General features: G+C 37.7%; 1 protein-coding gene across 1 annotated transcript in view; it reads right to left on the bottom strand.

The window, feature by feature from the left end:
• LOC127415018 (FYVE, RhoGEF and PH domain-containing protein 1-like) overlaps positions 1-19,670 on the bottom strand; it is an 80,820-nt gene that overhangs the window by 11,001 nt on the left and 50,149 nt on the right. The window contains exons 2-8 of the mRNA XM_051653474.1: positions 16,500-16,712; positions 14,566-14,752; positions 11,713-12,391; positions 10,005-10,243; positions 8,464-8,620; positions 535-673; positions 253-311 (exon numbers count right to left, since the gene is read on the bottom strand). Of these exons, the coding sequence (XP_051509434.1) occupies positions 253-311; positions 535-673; positions 8,464-8,620; positions 10,005-10,243; positions 11,713-12,391; positions 14,566-14,752; positions 16,500-16,712 (1,673 nt within the window). The remainder of the gene's footprint in view (positions 1-252; positions 312-534; positions 674-8,463; positions 8,621-10,004; positions 10,244-11,712; positions 12,392-14,565; positions 14,753-16,499; positions 16,713-19,670) is intronic.

Here is a 19,670-nt window from a genome sequence, read left to right as displayed (position 1 = left end):
ATTGCAGTATTCACACTGTAGCTAACTGTGAATATTTTAATATATCGCCCAGCCTGTAGAGAGTGTCTCAAAATGTATAAAATAAAAATATGCAATTAACAGCTCCAAATGAAAGACTTTCCAAACAGACTACACATTAAAAGGGCCAACCATGCTTAATTACAAAGGGATGCTAAGTGGCAGATTTGGTTTTCGCCCCAGATGGTGTGTGGCGTGCGTGTGGTGGCGTGGTTCTTCTTAAACTTCACTCACCATTTTTCTGATGGCAGCATTTGAATGTTCTGCCGCTGTGGCGATCAGCTCCAGAGATTCTGCAAAGGACAAAAGCATGCATTCAAGTTCATCCAACACGGGTCTTGATATTCACAAAGTATAATTGTCCTCTACCTTTTATCTTGGCCCATTAACCTCAAATGAAACTTCTCACTGAAATATTTCCAGACACATGCATTTGAAATAAAACACAGAAATTGCACTGCCATGGCCAGTGAAGGAGATAAGGCCCATTTCAGCGTTCCTCTGTGCTGCACTCACTCTGCGCATCTTTGAAGTCATCTGCGTCCTCTGGCAGACGGTGCAGATAGTCTTTGAGCAGCAGCTCGTAACGTGGGATTCGCTGCACAGGCTCCAACATGTGGTGCTGTAGGGTAAGATTCCCACACATCTCCTCTTTCTGCAATACACAAACACATCCAAAATCACACTATGAGCTACAACACAACTGCATAATAATTTTCTTAATCAGTATTTTGTCTTGTTTTCCAGTGAAAATAAAATTCTTTAAAAAGTTGACATTTAATTCATTAGTACAACTTTGTAAGATAACATTTTTATTTATTTAATTTTTTTTTATATATATATAAATACTAATTTCTTATCCCAGTGGCAAACTATATTTTTGTTTTTCTTGTTTTAAACATAAATTTAACAAAATTAAGTGAGGTTTATGGTTAAAACAAGAACCAGCTATGGGGTAAAAAATGACCTTATTCAAGATATAGGAGAAACAGTGGCAAGCTGTCACACTTTTTACTCCAGTAAATACTTCTCGTGGTAGGTTTATAAGTGAAATTTTGTATAATCACATAACTTGGTCTTGGCTACAAAAACGCAATTGAACGTTTCCACCGTTTTTGGAAATGTTATTGTTGTTTAGATTATCATAAGTTTTAAACATGCCTCAAATAACAATAATTAAATATATAATGATTAAATAATAATAAATAATGATATTTAAATAATTCTAAATATATATATATATATATATATATATATATATATATATATATATTCAGATCATTAAAATGCAATACATTATTGATTAGACAAAACAAAAAGTGGTTTCAGAAGGCAAAATATTGTTTATTTCCATATTAATGAAAATAAGCCTATTATTGACCTACAGTTCACAGCAATTCATTTGGCAATTTAATTCATCAATATGTCCGAGGTAGACTTATTTAAGGATGCGTCAATGTACACCTGTGTCAGACAGACGCTTTTGGAGAGTCTCACCTAGGGTTGCCACCCGTCCCTTAAAATACGGGATCATCCCTTATTTGAAGATGACATTATACGTCCCGTATCGAATCAATACAGGATGCAATTTGTCCCATATTTAAGCAGGTCCGATGGCATCATGTCGAAATCGTTCAAGATCGTAAATTTAACCTTGATTTTCATTGAAAATGTTGCCTACAGTGGTTAAGGGACCATCTGAAAAGTCTACACATTGTTCTAAACGTGTTAAAACTGTTTAGGGTGTAATAAGGGACTGTCTGAAAACATCAGCCAGACCAACCCCCTGACACCTTTCTATCATGGCCAGCATTAAGTTTTTCATTAATTTGTGCTACAGTAGCTCTTCTGTGGGATTGGACCAGACGGGCTAGCCTTCGCTCCCCACACACATCAGTGAGCCTTGGGTGCCCATGACCCTGTCGCCGGTTCACCGGTTGTCCTTCCTTGGACCACTTTTGGTAGGTACTAACCACTGCATACCAGGAACACCCCACAAGATCTGCCGTTTTGGAGATGCTCTGACCCAGTCGTCTAGCCATCACAATTTGGCACTTGTCAAAGTCGCTCAGATTCTTACGCTTGCCCATTTTTCCTGCTTCCAACACATGAAATTCAAGAACTGACTGTTCACTTGCTGCCCAACATATCCCACCATAATTTTTTATATAACTAATCACACTAAATTAATGCGTTAAATCGACAGCCCTAATATTTATATCTATACTGTATACAGTGTATGCTAATATATAAATATATATATATAAATGTCAGATTACAGAAGTATAAATAATACTTAAGTAACAGAATTTAATGCGTAACGAATCCCTTTTTATGTTGTCTCTGAAAATAAGGCAAACACACAAAGTGTCAAAATGATTCATTAGTAGTGTAACCTTTGCGTGATTGAGCCTGTAAAATGCTTGATCCCCTTACAGCAGTCTGTGATCTCAGGCACTGGGCTTCTCATACTCTTAATATTCTTCACACAGTGGTGACCAGATCCGTTTGAAGTGCAACACCAGGACTGATTGGGTCTCCATTAGTATTCACCATAACCTACAACATCTCCAAAACACGCCTGCACCCACAGCGAGTCACTCTTTCATCTGACGCACTCAATCACCACTGAGCCGTGGGAGCGGCCTTGTTATTTTTAACACGAACGCTCTTGTTTCAGACTGTGAAGGTGAATTTTGTGGAGCACACCTGGTAAATGAGATTACTGTATGTATGACTAATACACACTCTGTTGGTTCAGCCGATGGGTGTGAATTATGCAAGATTGCACGCAATTAACACTCGTTATAAACCGCGAAGGGGGTTTTCACACATTTCAGCTGAGAGTGTGATCGTTCACAGTACTCACCCTGTCTGATTTCCACTTGAAGTTCGAAGCAAATGATATCTGTCATGATATTGTCACGATTAGAATTTTGCAGAGAACTATTATTTTTTATTGCAAATTTAAATCCTATCATGTTTTCAAACTTTTATACCTAGAAATCCATTCAGACACAAGGGCTCTTGTTCCAGTCCAGACAGACAGTTACCTAGCTAAACAGCATTTTAAGGCATCAAAGTTGTCGCTCCAGACATAAAAGGCTGTTCTAAAAAGTAGGAAGGAAAATTATATACCTCTATTTTTTTTATTCAGTAGAGAAATGTATCACAGAAAAGTACATGGAGATAGTTAAGTTTAATTAAAAATGAACAATTTCATCTAATGTGTATAATCAGTGTCATAATTGTAGTATCAAATCATTGGCCTTGCAACATACATGCATTTACATGTGCAGTATTAATCAAACTACAGCAGATTTTGTAGTCAAGCTACAGTCTTCATCTCTCTGTCCAAGTATACATGACACAATGTGTAATCGAAAATGTGTACAAAGGATTAGAAAGTGTTAAGATACATGCTGCGCATCACTCCGATCAGACTGGTACGATTTTAGTCAGACTAAAGCGAATTATAAATTTTGTCTGACTAAAATCGAACTTAATAAAGTGTATGTTCTGATAGTAACGTCGGACTAAACTGCTATCGATAGTCGAATCTGTTGCAGATTTCATGTGAGGACTGCTATTAGGAGCCGTTCACAAAGGTCTGTGCTATTTTTAAATTGTTGGTCGATGTATAAATTAGGGATGTCATAAATTATCGATATATCGATTACACTATGTAACACAATTTTTGTTCCTGGGTAGTAAGTGTTATTTCCTAATTGCTTATGCCTCAAAAGTATAGAAAATGGCTTTTATTCCCCACAAACATTGCTTTTGTGACCAGGACAGTGATATTTTGAAATTTACCTATTTCCAATGAGAAAACGGGCGAATATAAAGTAAAAAAAAACAACAACATATGAATCCAAATTAACATGCATTTATACTAAAGTTATAAAAAAAATGACTACAAAAGATTTAGAAGTGAGTAGTTTTTTGAGATTTATGATTATACTGTAAATCACTTTCATGAATCAGCCCCCAAATGTAGTCTCCCATCATGTTCTCATTATACTGTCCTTGGTAGCGGGGTTCAAAGTCCAGTATATCCTGATGGAAGCACTTGCCTTGCTCCTCCGAGTACACTCCCATGTTCTCCTTGAATTTATCATGATGAGCATCAAGGATATGGACTTTGAGGGACATCCTACAGGCCATTGTGCCGTAGTTCTTCACCAGAGTCTCAACCAGCTCCACATAGTTTTCAGCCTTGTGATTGCCCAGGAAGCCCCGAACCACTGCGACAAAGCTGTTCCAAGCCGCTTTCTCCTTACTAGTGAGCTTCTTGGGGAATTCATTGCACTCCAGGATCTTCTCTATCTGTGGTCTGACGAAGACACCGGCTTTGACCTTTGCCTCTGACAGCTTAGGGAAGAAGTCTTGAAGGTACTTGAAGGCTGCCGACTCCTTATCTACAGCTCTGACAAATTGTTTCATAAGGCCCGATTTGATGTACAGTGGTGGCATCAGCACCTTCTGGGGGTCCACCAGTGGCTCCCACTTGATGTTGTTCCTCCCCACAGAGAACTCGGTCCGTGGTGGCCAGTCCCGCCTGTGGTAGTGCACCTTGGTGTCCCTGCTGTCCCAAAGGCAAAGATAGCAGGGAAACTTGGTAAAACCGCATTGGAGACCCTTCAGGAATGTCACAATTTTGAAGTCTCCTATGACATCCCAGCCATACTCATCATACTTCAAGGCGTCCAGCAAGGTCTTGATGCTCTTGTAATCCTCTTTGAGGTGCACCGAGTGAGCCAGGGGAAGAGACAGGTACTTGTTACCATTTTGGAGCAGCATGGCTTTGAGGCTCCTGGATGAGCTGTCAATGAAGAGGCGCCACTCATTCTGGTTACAGGCCATTCCGATTGCCTCGAACAGGCTGGTCACATTGTGGCAGAAGCAGAGCCCATCTTGATGTGTGAAGAAGCAGGAAAAAGGTTGGTAACGCTTCCAAAGACAGTATAACGAGAACATGATGGGAGACTACATTTGGAGGCTGATTAGTGAAATTGATTTACAGCATAATCATAAATCTAAAAAAACTACTCACTTCTAAATCTTTTGTAGTCATTTTTGTATTACTTTAGTATAAATACATGTTCATTTGGATTCATATGTTGTTTTTTTCTGACTTAATGTGAACAAAAAGTCACAAATCCACCCGTTTTCTCATTGGAAATAGGTACATTTCAAAATATCACTGTCCTGGTCACATAAGCAAAGTTTGTGGGGAATAATAGCCATTTTCTATACTTTTGAGGCATAAGCAATTAAGAAATAACACTTACTACCCAGGAACCAAAAAAAAAAAAAGTTATTAAACAGTGTTATTAATCCGTGTATCTTCTGTTCATTCCATATCCATTTTGAAATCAAAAAACGGACAACGAAAAAACAACTTGTCTTTTTATTTAGCAATTATTAGCCTTGGTAAATTATTCATTAAAACAGGTTTTTTTCCCTTTAAAAAAAAATGCATTATGCATTCGGAAACGTAAGTTTTAGAAAAATGACCTTAATACTGACTTTGTAAATTCGATTTTCCAATTATCAGTAACTCATCTGTAGGCTGTTATTTCCCAAAATGTCCACAGAAGTTCACGTAAAGGCTAAAGAGGATTGACACTTTTAACCTACTTCATGTTCTGCTGTTCCAGTAAGGATCATAGATGCTGGATCTTAGTTTTATATGGGGACGTGGGGAAAGGTAATAATTACCAGAGTTTCTCCCTGATTTTAATCCCATGCGAATTGGTCATGCCAGTAATTGTTACAGATTGCACGTTCCCGCACAGATAGTGATTACAGCGCAAGCTATTTTACCTTCTATAAAACACCCGGTAAAATTAACCTCTGGTTACAATCCCGTGCAAACTGACATGCTGGTAAAAAGCCACTGAATCTGCACTGTCCAACCTGTGAACCCTTTAACTTTCATTGTTTCTCAAGTTATTCAAGTGTCTGAAGTGGACGTTGGCCAAGAGATGACACCAGAAATTGTAAAACACGCTTCACTTCAGATGAACTGCAGATAACGCTGGCTGTTGCGTTTTTTTGGACTAATGCGTGTTTTTCTCAAGCATTTTATGCTGTTGAGTGTTTCTTTAGCCATGAAAATATATTGTCTTTTTTGGTTAAGAATTGAGAAAAGTAGCTAGACAAGCACGTAATATTGTGACTTGCCCCGCGTTTCAGAATATATTTGCAGAGGGACAAATATAATGTGAACGGATTGTCCATATTTTTTTATTCAGGAGTGTAATATAGGATTTCAGGCATGCTAATATCACCAGTTATGTTGTATTTTGCCAGAAATTCCAATCAATTTCTTCTAATAATCCCAGATACAGTATATGATCATGTATAATATTGTGGTGATGGGGGCGTGGCCGAGCGCTGGTTTGTGAATGGAGGGCGAGGCCAGGAGGAATGAATGGGAAGGACTCGCACCTGTGTGTCATTTCCCTAACCGCTGTTCTGTATTTCAGTGAGTGGTGTTGGGGAGATATAAAGAGAGAGGAGAGCTGAATCTGAGTTTAGTGTGTGTGTTGTGGAAGCTTCACTGTCTGGCTGAAAAGCAGCAGTTTTACGTTGGCCGCTGAAAAACGTTATTTTTGTTTGAGTTATGTCCAGAGTGTGTAAATAAACTCACGTGGTTCACTGAAGCCGACTCCTGCTTCCTCCTTCCCATACCAAGAAAGTTGTTACAAATATTTACTGCATAATTAATCAGCACTGCCATACATTTTCTGATAAGTCAGTTGGCCGTGGCGACAGTGTGTAAATGCAGAAGACACACCCATCTCTGATATTTCTGCAGACATCGCTTAATTCCCATGCAATTCGACGGTAAACTTACACACATCTGCAGTAATAACATAGAGACGTCTGGTAAACTAATTCCGTCCGAATAGGGCTTTCCTTCCCCCTTAAAAGTCTCTTTTCTGTATATCCCTTAAAATCACCATCATAACAATAGTTTTTCACAAAATGCCATATTTATTATAGGCTACTGTTATTTATCATCTGAATAGTCACATCCTCTTACCCCATGTAAAATAGGCCTGTCTGTTAGGTCTCTTATCTTTTTTAGATTTTTGTTTTTCTTCTCTTCAATTTTAGTTTTGCGAAGGGAGAATGAGAATTGTTTTTTGAAAGTTTTATTTCAAAACGGAAATGAAATGTACGAAAGATACACAGATTATTATTGATCGATATATTTTATCTTTATATTGTTATTTTATCAATATATTTTTGATGCATCGATATTTTTAATTTAGTGGACAATTAAGTTAGAAGCCCAATTTGCATGCTTTCCAATTGTCTCAGTTGGCCTCAGTTTAACAGTCGAGACCACAAGAGGGTGATATAAAATGTACACGCACACCACAGACAGGACAAGCTGAAGCGGCATAGGATCTGGTAGTCCAAAGTAATGAAGGTTTTTGTACTTTATGACGATGAGTTTGCTGCAGTTAGTGAAACTGGTGAAACTGCACAAACTGAATGATTAGAAATGGCTATGTTTATTATGCAGTTTCTCTGTATGTACAATAGCCTTTAATACTGTCTTATAACAGGCTCTAAGAAAGATACATGTTCAGAATGGATCCTCCAGTGATGGTTAGAGTAAATAATCTTTGTACTTTGATAATGATTTAGGTCGAATTAAATGGAAAGCTCCATGGCGCTGCAGAATTTTGATGCTGAGTGTTGGCAGTGTGTTTGTAGAAAATAAATTTTAGAACGTGCCATGTCGTACGCCAGATGCATCCGGTGTGCGACCCCCTTTAATTGACCCTGCCGCTCACACTTTATCAAAGTTCTGTTGAGAAATACGTATGTCTGACGAAAAAAGCTCTATTTATATCTGAAAAAACTCACCATATATATCGATAATCATCAGAAAAATCTTCCGATTATCGATGCGTGAAAAAGGCACCGATCCCAAGCCTAGTATAAATGCACTAGATAGGTACGTATCGCTGATTTTACAGTGTTTTGTACCATGAATTCTGTACTTTTAAGATGCTATGTCAAGTTAAAAGAAGTTCAACTTCTAAAAGAAAAGACCCCTATGTTCTATTCGTTTCCACTGTGTTTTCGCTAAAAAAGCGTTGTTGCACAACGCAGATGTCTTTAGACACATTTTTTAAAGTGCTTTTAACTTTACATGCCATCAAAAAAACTTGGTACTCCTGTTCAGAACACCGAAATAACAGCAAGCATGACGCAACATTCGAAGGTGTTCGTCTAGCGCATGTTTACATAGAAAAACAGTGCAGAACGATGCTAAAATGCGTTCGATGTGAGCATCCCCTTAGAAGATAGCACACTAGGTTTTGGAACAGCCTGTGTCTGGCTTTCACAGCTTATTTAGGCCATCGTAGAACATACCAGAAGTGGCACAATGCAACGTATTTAATGGCAGTCTGGTACCTGGATGTTATGAATGATGGCTTTGAATTGAGAGGAGCGTTGCATCCAGGTGTTCACCAGCTCCATGGCTCTGTCAAAGTTTTTGACATACTCTCCGTACATCTTCAGGAAAGGTGCCAGCTTCTGCAGGATGTCCCCGATGCGGGGGTACAGGTCCCTGAGGGGAGAGGAGCAGAAGTCAATGTTCGTTCATTAGTCCATATTTTTTTGAGATGGTCACCATTCCCTTTCCAAATTCTGCATATTATTTTGAAAACCGGAGGATAGTTTAGTTTGTGTACAAAATGATCTCTCAGTATTCTAGTGACTGCTTTGGCTGTTCAGATAAATACAAATTCTAGCTACATCTGAATGAAAAGGACGTCATGACTTTCAATTACTTTTCCATGACTAAAGATTTTAAAACAACATTTTGCAGAGATCTTCTAGCGGGTGACATATTTTTAAATATACAGTATTTGCAGGTTTTCCATGACCTGGGAAACCCTGAAATCTACAAAGATATAATGATGATCGCTATAATGAACTGCTGTATATTACTTGACGATAAAATAGTTTATTGTGATTATTATTAATAATACTGTACTTATTTATTGAATATTGGCGTCTTTATCATATTGCTGTTGCTGCTGTTTTAAGCAGATGTGACCCTTTTCACCACAGTAAAAACACTGTACAGTCTTTAGTGCATTATTACTTTATTTATATACTAATTAAACAATTTACCCATAAGCACATAATATCCTTTTACAGTCCCTTTCTTTCTTTCTTTCTTTCTTTCTTTTCATTTTACTTTTCTTTCCTTCTTTCTTTCCTTATTTTATCTTTATTTCTTTCTTAAATATTTCCTTCTTTCTTTCATCTTTCCTTTTCTTTCTTTCTTTCTTTCTTTCTCTTTCCTTCTTTCTTTCCTTCTTTTTTCTTTCTCTTCTTTCTTTTCTCTTTCCTTCTTTCTTTCCTTCTTTCTTTTCTCTTTCCTTCTTTTTTCTTTCTCTTCTTTCTTCCTTTTCTCTTTCTCTTCTTTCTTTTCTCTTTCTCTTCTTTCTTTCCTTCTTTTTTCTTTCTCTTCTTTCTTTTCTCTTTCCTTTCTTTTCTCTTTCCTTCTTTTCTCTGTGCTTCTTTCTTTCCTTTCATTCTTTTCTCTTTCTTTCTTTTCTCTTTCCTTCTTTCTTTCCTTCTTTCTTTTCTATTTACTTCTTTTTTCTTTTCTCTTTCCTTCTTTCTTTCCTTCTTTTTTCTTTCTCTTCTTTCTTCCTTTTCTCTGTGCTTCTTTCTTTCCTTTCTTTCCTCTCTTTTCACTTTCCTTCTTTCTTTTCTCTTTCTTTTTTCTTTTCTCTTTCTTCTTTCTTTTTCTCTTTCCTTCTTTCTTTTTCTCTCTGTCTTCCTTTCTTTCTTAAATCTTTCCATCTTTTTTCTTTTCCTTTTTTCTTTTCTCTTTTTCTTGTTCTTTTCTCTTTTCTTCTTTTTTCTTTATTTCTTTCTTTCTTTTCTCTTTCCTTCTTTTTTCTTTATTTTAACTTTCTTTCTTTTTTCTTTCTTACCACTCCTCCATGCGTTTCTCCAGTGCAGGCAGCAGGAACTGCTGGTGGAAGCAGTATATAGAGCAGATGTTGGAGAAGATGCCCATGACCACCTCACAGGGGAAAGAGCTGCGGGTTCGAGCCTCCTCCATCAGCTGAGCGCAGAAAACCTGATCCAGGAGGTGCAGTCTGGACACGTAAGCCTTCTCTGTATGCAGCAACTCATTAGCAATGTTAAACACTCGCTGCTGGACTGACAGCTGGAAAACAAGACAACACTTGCTGAGTAATGACAGTCTGAATACACCTGCAACAACATGTTGGAGGACTGAAGTGTGTAAGATGAGGTGTATCTCATTCCAAAGGTTAGCATGTGTCAAGGTTCAGGTATGAGACATACTATATGACATACTTCATACACTAAGTGAGTATTTTCTGCCAGAGCTGAGCCTAATTTCTTGTCACTGTCTAGTTAAACCATCTAACAAAATGTAAAATAATTAAAATATGTCTTAAAACAATTTTGAGTTCTTTTCAAATTAATGGTATACTAAGTCATTTTTTGTTTATAGTTTGCTGTGTCTTATTTATCTACCTAAACTACTGATACAATATTGGTCTTGGACTTTAAAACTGACATCTATTGGTGTGGATCCAGCATTACACAAAAACAGGCGTTTTCAATTACAGATGATATTGTGGAAATAACCTCTTTGCAAATGTACAGTATTTGTCACCCATGACTAGTTTATTCTGCAAACAAAAGTGTTCAGTAATAGAGGAGTTACTGGAAAGTGAGTAGTATTTGGCTGGTCATGTGATCTGAACATGGCGACATCCATGAGGGGAGACCACCGTTATGAACAGTTTTTGTCTACGCCACTAATATGACTAGAGTCTTTATTTCTTATGAAAATGTAAATATTAAACATTTCTTTCAAAAATGCGACACTGTAAAAAATCATTTTCTTACTCAGTGTTTTTTACTTATTCTCCAGTGAAAATATCTAAACACTGACAAGATAAGAAGTCTTGTTTTCAGAGAAATGTAAAAAAATTTAGTGAGGTTGCTCTGAAAACAAGACTAAATATATCAATTGTTATTTTGCTTCAAAAGTAAATTTATCTTGTTTTAAGGATGTTTAGATATTTACTGGGCGGCACAAGGAATTTCTACAATGGTATCTGAAACTGAAAACTATTGATTTTAAATTATGCTGCATCCAAGCCACTAGGTGTCAGTGTAAGTCCAAGATGACTCAAAGACAGTGCACCTGAAGCTGAAGTGTGTAATTTTTTTGCGTCACTAGCGCCACCGAAAGGAACTGTTTACAGTTTTTATGAACATGATCCTACAAATGCCTTACTAACAGTTGTCTCTGTATATTAAGCTGGAATAAAAGAAAGTATTTTAACAAGGAAAAAGTTACACACTTCAGCATTAAAACAAGAAAAAACTATTTGCCAATGGGGAAAGGAAAATTTACTTGTTTTTCCTTTGAATCAAGTTTTTCTTCTTCCCCATTGGCAAACAGTTTTTTCTTTTATCTCTCTGACAAAATATCTTATGTAATTTTGCTTCTCAAGTATATGTATCTTATTTTTTGCAGTGTACTTATTTCCTCACAGGTTTTAAGGAAAGGTTATTTTCGCATGTGAGTAAACCATCCAACGATTTTCCCAACTTTCTGAGTGTTTTGATGTTCAATATAGAGCACTTTAATCTCACCTCAGTGGAGTCTTGTCTCTCAGCTTTAGGGAGAGGTTGTAGAGCCATTGGATTCATTTCACTTTCATCCCCACTACCTTCCTCCATATCACTGTCCCCCTCTGAGTCTCTGCCACCCTCTACACCACTGGCCCCCTCTCCTTCGGGCCCCTCCACATAGCCACAAGAGAGGCCGGGCCCTGGGCTGCACGGGCAAATGTCCCTCTCATGGCCGATGCGATCCTCGTCCCCAACAAAGCACAACTCCTCACTGTGCGAGGGCGAACTGATGCTGTCAATACCACTATCCCTATTGGCCAGCTTCCCATCCATCTGGGATGGTGGGAGGGACAAGCGGTCAGAAGGGATTTCTGATTGGTTGGTCGTAAGGTCCCTTATTTCCATAGTGTCCAGCAGTTTATCACAAGCACCGTAGCCTGATTCCATAGAAAGACGCTTTTCTGAGCAAGACGCTCCGAGTTCGCTGTCGTCTTCTTCAGTTTCATCCACCTCTGTTTCATCCTTTTCTTCTTTCTCTGCTTCTGCCAGCGGCGCCTCTAGTGGTGCTTCAAGGGAGGTGCAAGGTAAGATGAACTCCGAGGGTATGGGGCTACCTGCCCCTGCAGCTGCCTGCGGTTCGGGGACTCGTGGGGTGCACATCACTCCTCCGGTGATATCTGGCACCACAATGATCTGCTCCCTGAAAATAGTTGCAAAAATCCAACATTCATGTTACCAATAGCAACATCTGTAAATATATTGGTGTTTCTTTAACATCGGGCACTTTTTTGTCCCAGGGGATGATTTTTGTTTATTTTAACGAACATATCTAAACTATTTTCTTTTGTTATATGAAGGCCACATTAAAACTAAATTGGAAACTTTTTACCAGGCCTTCATGATTTATTTTTGCTACTTTTCAAATGCCTTTTATGTAAACATTTGAGGTTTTAGCCTTGTCCTAGACTCAGACATTCAATATTAAACGTTGAAAATCCATTATAAAAATACAAATTATTACATGTTTAAAACTATGATAATCTAAAAAGAGTTAAATAAACATAAACCATTTCAATATTTATTCATAATCAAAAATCTTTAAAAAAAAAACATTTATTTGGGGGCCTGGGTAGCTCAGTGGTAAAATACGCTGGCTACCACCGCTGGAGTTCAATAGCTCGCTAGTTTGAATCCCAGGGCGTGCTGAGTGACTCCAGCCAGGTCTCCTAAGCAACCAAATTGGCCCGGTTGCTAGGGTAGAGTCACATGGGGTAACCTCCTCGTGGTCGCTATAATGTGGTTTGTTCTCGGTGGGGCACATGGTGAGTTGAGCGTGGTTGCCGCAGAGAATAGCGTGAAGCCTCCACACGCACTATGTCTCCGTGGCAACGCGCTCAACAAGCCACGTGATAAGATGCGCGGGTTGACGATCTCAGACATGGAGGCAACTGGGATTCGTCCTCTGCCACCCGGACTGAGACGAATCACTACGCGACCACGAGGACTTAAAAGCACATTGGGAATTGGGTATTCCAAATTGGGAGAAAAAGGGGGAAAATCCAACAAAAAAAATTTATTTTTTATTTTGGTGTCATTTTCACCACACCAAACAATTTTTCCCCAAATAATACTTTACTTAATACTAATATGAGACAAGTTAGAGAAAAACAAAAACAACAACAACAACAAAAAATCAAGGAAAATATCACTTGTGAGCAGAAACTTTGTATCGGTCGTCATTTCCAATCAAACTGTAATTTGGACAAATTATGCAAAAAGTGAGAAAATATTATTTGATTGTGTGTATTTAGGATACAGGATATGTTAGCTATGAAATTAGCCTTAGCAAGACAAAGGAGTCAGCTATTTTATTTCAAAACATTAAAAATGTAATTTTCATCACCGTCATTTCCAGCACAGAATTCTATTAAACACAATAAAGAATTTGAGATGTGCTGGAAATGACACTGTGGTGAACATTTTTCATGACTTTCAGAAAATAATGACAAAAATGACATAAATATACACTGTTGGACATTGTTAGTAGACAGATTTAAAAAAATTATTCAGTGCCAAAAATGTTTTAATGACACTTTCTAGAAATCCACAGTGCTAAAAATGCCAGAAGTTGAAGAAACACCCTTCAATTTTACTTTAAATTCTGTTGTAATATTCCCAACAAAAACCCAGTTTCTTAAAGACATCATCCTCCAAGTGACATCATTTTAGTGGTAAAATAACAGCTCAAACATCAATAAGTATTAGCAATGGATTTTATGAATTCTGTGATGTTTTACAGCAGTTGTTGTATTGACTCACTATAAAACATCCCATACTGATTAAATAAAAGTATAAAAATCGGAATGCTATTATTAAAAGTTTAAAATTTGTTTAAAAAAATAAAATAAAATTAACTTTGAGTTGACACCCTTATGTAAACTGTCAATGCCTCATTAAGCAATGGGTAACTTTAGCTCTTTATTTCCATCCTGTTTGACATCCTGTTCATTTTCAAGTTATAATTAATAAAGTTTAAGTGCCTTAGCTTGAACCGAGCATATTTCTAAAAGTCTGGTGTACACTTTTAAAGAAATACTTTCCTTATAATACAACACAAGTATATCCGTTCAGCGTTACAGAGTTCAAAATGCACTGCATAACAGGAATTACCCATTTATAGATATATACAGTATTCCCATAATATCTAAAGCACATCACATTGTGGCATGTAACATGAATAGAAGGCTATAAGTTGCTGTTTACCTGTGATTGACAAACAAACGCCGATACAGCAAATCAGATGTAATTTTAACTATGAATAATAAAAATCTACCGTAATATAAAAAAATGGTTCCTGCTTGTTTTCTCCCTCACCTCTCAAACTTCTCGATGAGCGAAAGGACACAAGTGGGGGAGGAGCTTCCATCTGCTCTTGGTAAAGTGGTGCGTGATTGGCGAGGGTCAGCGGGAAGTGGGCGGCAGGGTGGTGGGGGGAGTGGCTTGTCTGGGGTACGTGGTCGTCGAGCACTCTGCTGCTGTAGATGAGGTGGTTTTGGGGGCACTGTGCGAGACAATCAATACGGCAATCAATAGAGTGAGACTGGTGTATGATCACATGACTGTACCACAGATGCATGAATGTTAAATTGGAACAACTGGCAACAATAACAAGTACTTTTATTAAATTACATCATATTTACAGATCCTATGTTATCTTAAAATATTCATGAGATCACAGAGAATACAGGAAACATTAAAATAACTGTAACCTCCATTGTATCTAGTTATGAGTCTTGCATTTATTTATATACACACAAAATACTAACAGTTGGCAACAATAAAAAAGGACGTTAAAGGGATAGTTCCCCCTTTAAAAAATGTTTTCATTATTTACTCAATCATTAGGGCAATCATTTACATTATTTTCTTTCTTACTTTCATTCAAATATTCATGTATATATATGCAATATATTATACTGTATATATAAGAGCTGTCAAAGTTAGCGCTTTAACGCATGCAATTCTTTTTAAAAGTTTAACCCTTCAATGAAAATGCAGAACAAGATGTTTGCAAATGCTTTTCATGTGGAGATCAAAGCGGCACTCGACGTTGTTGCGCGAATCATGAACACAGCTTCATTATTGCTGTAACAAAGCGGATAGCCACAGTCTGCCGGCTGATTAATATTGTGGAGGATGAGCGTTTAAGAAATGTAATGCCCATTGCAATGAATATGCAACCTATGGGGGGACTAGTTCTTTCAATTAGTGAAACTCCCACTTAGACTTTGGGAAATGTTTAATGTTACTTGAATTTGTGTTATTTTAGTAAATTTCTATCTTTATACTGTGGAAGGCTTTGTTTGGAAAATGTTAATAAATATTATTGTTACATATTGTTTTGTTTTCTTTCCTAAGAAGGAAATCAGTGCATTTTGAAATAAATATACAGAGAGTAAAATTTCAGCACTTTCAAAATCTGCGATTTATCGCGATTAAAAATGTTAATAGACTGAGAGCACTAATATATAATATAAATTCCCAATCTAAGTCCTCGTGGTTGCATAGTGATTTGCCTCAATCCAGGTGGCGGAGGACAAATCTCAGTTGCCTCCGCATCTGAGATCGTCAACACGCGCATCTTACCACGTGGCTTGTTGAGCACGTTGCCACGGAGACATAGCGCGTGTGGAGGCTTCACGCTCAACTCACCATGTGCCCCACTGAGAACGAACCACATTATAGTGACCACGAGGAGGTTACCCCATGTGACTCTACCCTCCCTAGCAACTGGGCCAATTTGGTTGCTTAGGAGACCTGGCTGGAGTCACTCAGCACGCCCTGGGATTCAAACTAGCGAACTAGCGAACTCCAGGGGTAGCCAGTGTCTTTTACCACTGAGCTACCCAGGCCCCCAGACATCATATTTATTGATAAAATACATGGATTTGTACAGTTTTAAAAGCTAAAATATGATCAAAAAGATGAAAAACTACTGATAAAATAAAATTTTGTTTATATGCAAAATGGACATTATAACTGAAAGAAACCCATCTGAATCAGAATCGAATCTAATAGAACTGAAATTAGAATCAAATCGAACCGAGAGCTTCTGAATCGGAATCAAATCAGGAAATCTGTTTTAATACCCAACACTGTTGAAATGCATGGATTAGAGCAGCTTGGACATTCTTCAACATCTATTATTTTGTGTTGCACAGAAGAAAGAAAGACAGATTTGCAACAAGTAAAAGATGACAGAATTTACATTTTTGGGTGAACTGTACCTTTAAATGTACAGAACAAACCTTGAGGCTTTGGCCCAGGTAAAGGTGGGCGTGTTTTGGGGGGTGGAGGCGGGACATCCTGAGGTCCGCTGTCACTTGTGCCATTGCAGTGCTGTGAATCCAGGGGTCCAGGGTCAGAGCAGAGGCGCTGAGAGGTCTCGTGGGCTCCGAGACAGGGGCCTGGGTCAAGTGACAGACTCTTGGTTAGAAGCTGCGGACTGGACGCAGAGGGCCCTGACAGAAAGAGAGAGTGCACACTCGCTTTGATTTGGAGAATTTAAAAATATCATAGCATTTTTTGGGGGAATAAACCATGACTAATAATGGTTCTCAAACCAATTACTATAGTCCAAATTTGAAGTCTTGTAATTGGTTTCATTTGAACTGAATGTTTTGGTCAAAATGATGCAATCTGAATCTGTGTTTTGTGATCCAAATTCAGATTCAACTTCAGTTTAAGTAAATATACAGTACACAACTCTCTCTTTCATAGCCAGAGTTTTGCAATGGAACTGCAGTGCATGTGTACACAATTAACATTTTGTTTTCATTTGAAAAAAGGTTCATCATTGGCAGCATGATCATCTCAGACAGAAAACTCTTTTAGAATCAACAAGAGAGCAGAATACATGAGGCAAATTCAATTCAGTCTAATTTAATGGAGCCGGCTGGGCGTAATGGATTACAGCTTGGGTGAGTGATGCATCTGAAAGCCCAGAAAGCATAAATGTACAACAAGTTTGCCCGTAAATCACAGCTGAGTCAATAAACTATGTGTCCACATCCAGTGATCGTTACAAAGTATATACTTGTGTTAATCTTGGGCTTAAATTACACATTGGCTTGTGCTGACAATCTTAACATGACATCAACCTGTGACTTCTGGGTAAAGCTGGAGAGCAGTAAACCGCTCGGCCCCCATGTTGGGCTGTTGTGTGTTAAGTAGGTCAGTGTGTTAAAGTGCCAGTCTCTACTGTGTTTATTTCCTGTCTGGCTCAATCAATGCAACATATCGTGGATTGTATCTAGTGACATAACAATATTCAGGGCAGAAACACACTAAAATCCTGCCTGTAGGGAAAGAAGCAAGCGTAAATTTGATTTGAATGTACAGTAGGGCTTTGATCTGGAAATGAACAAGGCAGGGCTCAACAATAACGATGGCCCTCTGACCAGAGGCCAGTGTGAGAGAGTTTCGGGTCAGGTGACACTTGACAAGTTTTCACTTGCCCTATCAAGCCAGTGCTGTGTTGTTTGTTAATCATATGTATTTTTATACATATTTAAAATTTTTATTACGTAATCTTATTTCTTTCTGCTGATGTTCATAGCTTCTTAATCTTCCATTTCCTTTCCATCCTTTATGAAAACTGACCATGGTTTTACTTCAGTTACTATAGTTCAACTATGATATTTGTAGTAAAACTGTAACCACAAAACTTACCATGGCTTTTATTACAGTAACCATATTTTACCATATGTGTAGTAACGCCATAGTAATAAAACAGGAAAACCAAAACTATGGTAATAAAAATCATAATCATTCTGCAAAAATGTATGGATGTTACAGTTTTACTATAGAAACACCATAGTTAATTTGTGCTACAAGTCCACAAAAAAATACAAATAAAAAATAAACATGCCCTTGCGAATATTAAACATGAAGTATGTAACTTTTTTGGTGTTAAAACACTTCCTCCTATCCCAACTTAATATGCAGCAACTGCCATATGTAAGCCGTTCATAGGTTCATTTTCTCAAAAACTGTAAACACTGTGTCTCTTTGGCACTATGAAAATTACTCTTTTTGTTTTGAGCAACCCTCTCATGAGACACAATAACACTGACTCAACCAATGGCATGAGTTTAGGGCGGGACCATCAGTTTCTCTGACCAACGGCAGAAGGAGGGCATTTTCAAAAAACAATGTTCATTTTTGCAATTCTGTTTGGTGGCGCTAGTGGCGCAGAAATTACCCACTTAAGCTTTAACTGTGCTTTCACTATAGTAAAACTGCAGTAACCATGACTGTAGTAACCATTTTTTGTAAGAACCATGGTTTTAAAAACTACCACAAATTAACCATGGTGTTACTATAGCAAAAATTTTTGGTGGAATGATTATAATTTTTATACAAAAATATCATGGTAAAAATATGTTTACTGTAGTAAAACAATGGTAAATGTTGTGGTTACTATTGTTTTACTACAGTACAAATAGTAGTAAAATATTGTTTAATTTTCACAAGAGATGGATAAAGCTATTGCGAGGGGGAACCCACAATAAGTGCAAGGGAACGCAAACTGTTGCGAGGGAACTCAAAACTTGTTGTGAGGAAATGCAAACTTCTGCAAGGGAATACAAGCTATTGCAAGGGAACGCAAAACTAATTGAAAGGAAACGCAAAACTTATTGTGTGGGAATGCAAACTATTGCAAGGGAATGTAAACTACTGCAAGGGAACAAAAACTATTGCAAGGGAATGCAAAATCTATTGCGAGGGAACGCAAAACGTATTGTGAGGGAACAAAACTTATTGTGAGAGAATGCAAACTATTGCAAAGGAACGCAAAACTTTTTGTGAGGGAACACAAAACGTATTGTGAGGGAACAAAACTTTTATTGTGAGGGAACAAAACTTATTGTGAGGGAACAAAACTTTTATTGTGAGGGAACAAAACTTATTGTGAGGGAACAAAACGTATTGTGAGGGAACAAAACTTTTATTGTGAGGGAACAAAACTTATTATGAGGGAACGCAAACTATTGCAAGGGAACGCAAAACTTGTTGTGAGGGAACAAAACTTATTGTGAGGGAACAAAATTGTGAGGGAACAAAACTTATTGTGAGGGAACAAAACTTGTTGTGAGGGAACAAAACTTATTGTGAGGGAACAAAACTTGTGAGGGAACAAAACTTATTGTGAGGGAACAAAACTTACTGTGAGGGAACAAAACTTATTGTGAGGGAACAAATCTTATTGTGAGGGAACAAAACTTGTTGTGAGGGAACAAAACTTATTGTGAGGGAACAAAACTTACTGTGAGGGAACAAAACTTATTGTGAGGGAACAAAACTTGTTGTGAGGGAACGCAAACTATTGCAAGGGAACGCAAAACTTGTGAGGGAACAAAACTTGTTGTGAGGGAACAAAACTTATTGTGAGGGAACAAAACTTGTTGTGAGGGAAC

The sequence above is a fragment of the Myxocyprinus asiaticus genome, chromosome 24, assembly GCF_019703515.2.
Source record: "Myxocyprinus asiaticus isolate MX2 ecotype Aquarium Trade chromosome 24, UBuf_Myxa_2, whole genome shotgun sequence".
Classification (NCBI taxonomy): domain Eukaryota; kingdom Metazoa; phylum Chordata; class Actinopteri; order Cypriniformes; family Catostomidae; genus Myxocyprinus; species Myxocyprinus asiaticus.
The sequence above is the reverse complement of the archived record's forward strand: the minus strand, read 5'-3'. Positions and strand labels throughout refer to the sequence as shown.